Source organism: Acanthisitta chloris, unplaced genomic scaffold, assembly GCF_000695815.1.
Source record: "Acanthisitta chloris isolate BGI_N310 unplaced genomic scaffold, ASM69581v1 scaffold465, whole genome shotgun sequence".
NCBI lineage: Eukaryota > Metazoa > Chordata > Aves > Passeriformes > Acanthisittidae > Acanthisitta > Acanthisitta chloris.
In genome coordinates this window covers 1-295 of record NW_008672916.1, presented here as the reverse complement: position 1 = coordinate 295, position 295 = coordinate 1, and the positions used below count along the sequence as shown (strand labels likewise).

General features: G+C 68.1%; 1 protein-coding gene across 1 annotated transcript in view; it reads right to left on the bottom strand.

Annotated features, from left to right (window-relative positions):
• PWWP2B (PWWP domain containing 2B) overlaps positions 1–292 on the bottom strand; it is a gene marked incomplete at its 5' end in the record, with an annotated part of 9338 nt that extends 9046 nt beyond the window's left edge. Inside the window, one exon of the mRNA XM_009074680.1 lies at positions 1–292. This exon is cut by the window's left edge and continues 1148 nt beyond it. Coding sequence (XP_009072928.1) covers positions 1–292 — 292 coding nt within the window.
• Between the last annotated feature and the right edge of the window lie 3 nt (positions 293–295).

The window sequence follows — 295 nt, the reverse complement described above, 5'->3', positions numbered from 1 at the left end:
CGCTGTGCTTCTTCTGCTCCTTGTCCTGAAGGCTCAGCCTCCGCCGGGTTTTGGCGCTCTGCCGCGGTGCGCTCGCATCCTCGGGGTTCAGCGTGTTCTTGCACTTCTCGCAGAGCACCTGCCGGGGCCGCAGCCGGATGGTGCTCATGATGAGCCTGCCCGGGTCCCTGTTCCGCGACAGGCGCCGCCTCGTCCTCTTTATTGTCCGCGGGGGCGGCTGAGGGACCCACTGCTGGTAGGAGTGCCGCAGCCAGAGCGGCCGCGGGAAGGGCGCTCCCTCGAAGTAGGGCGGGTA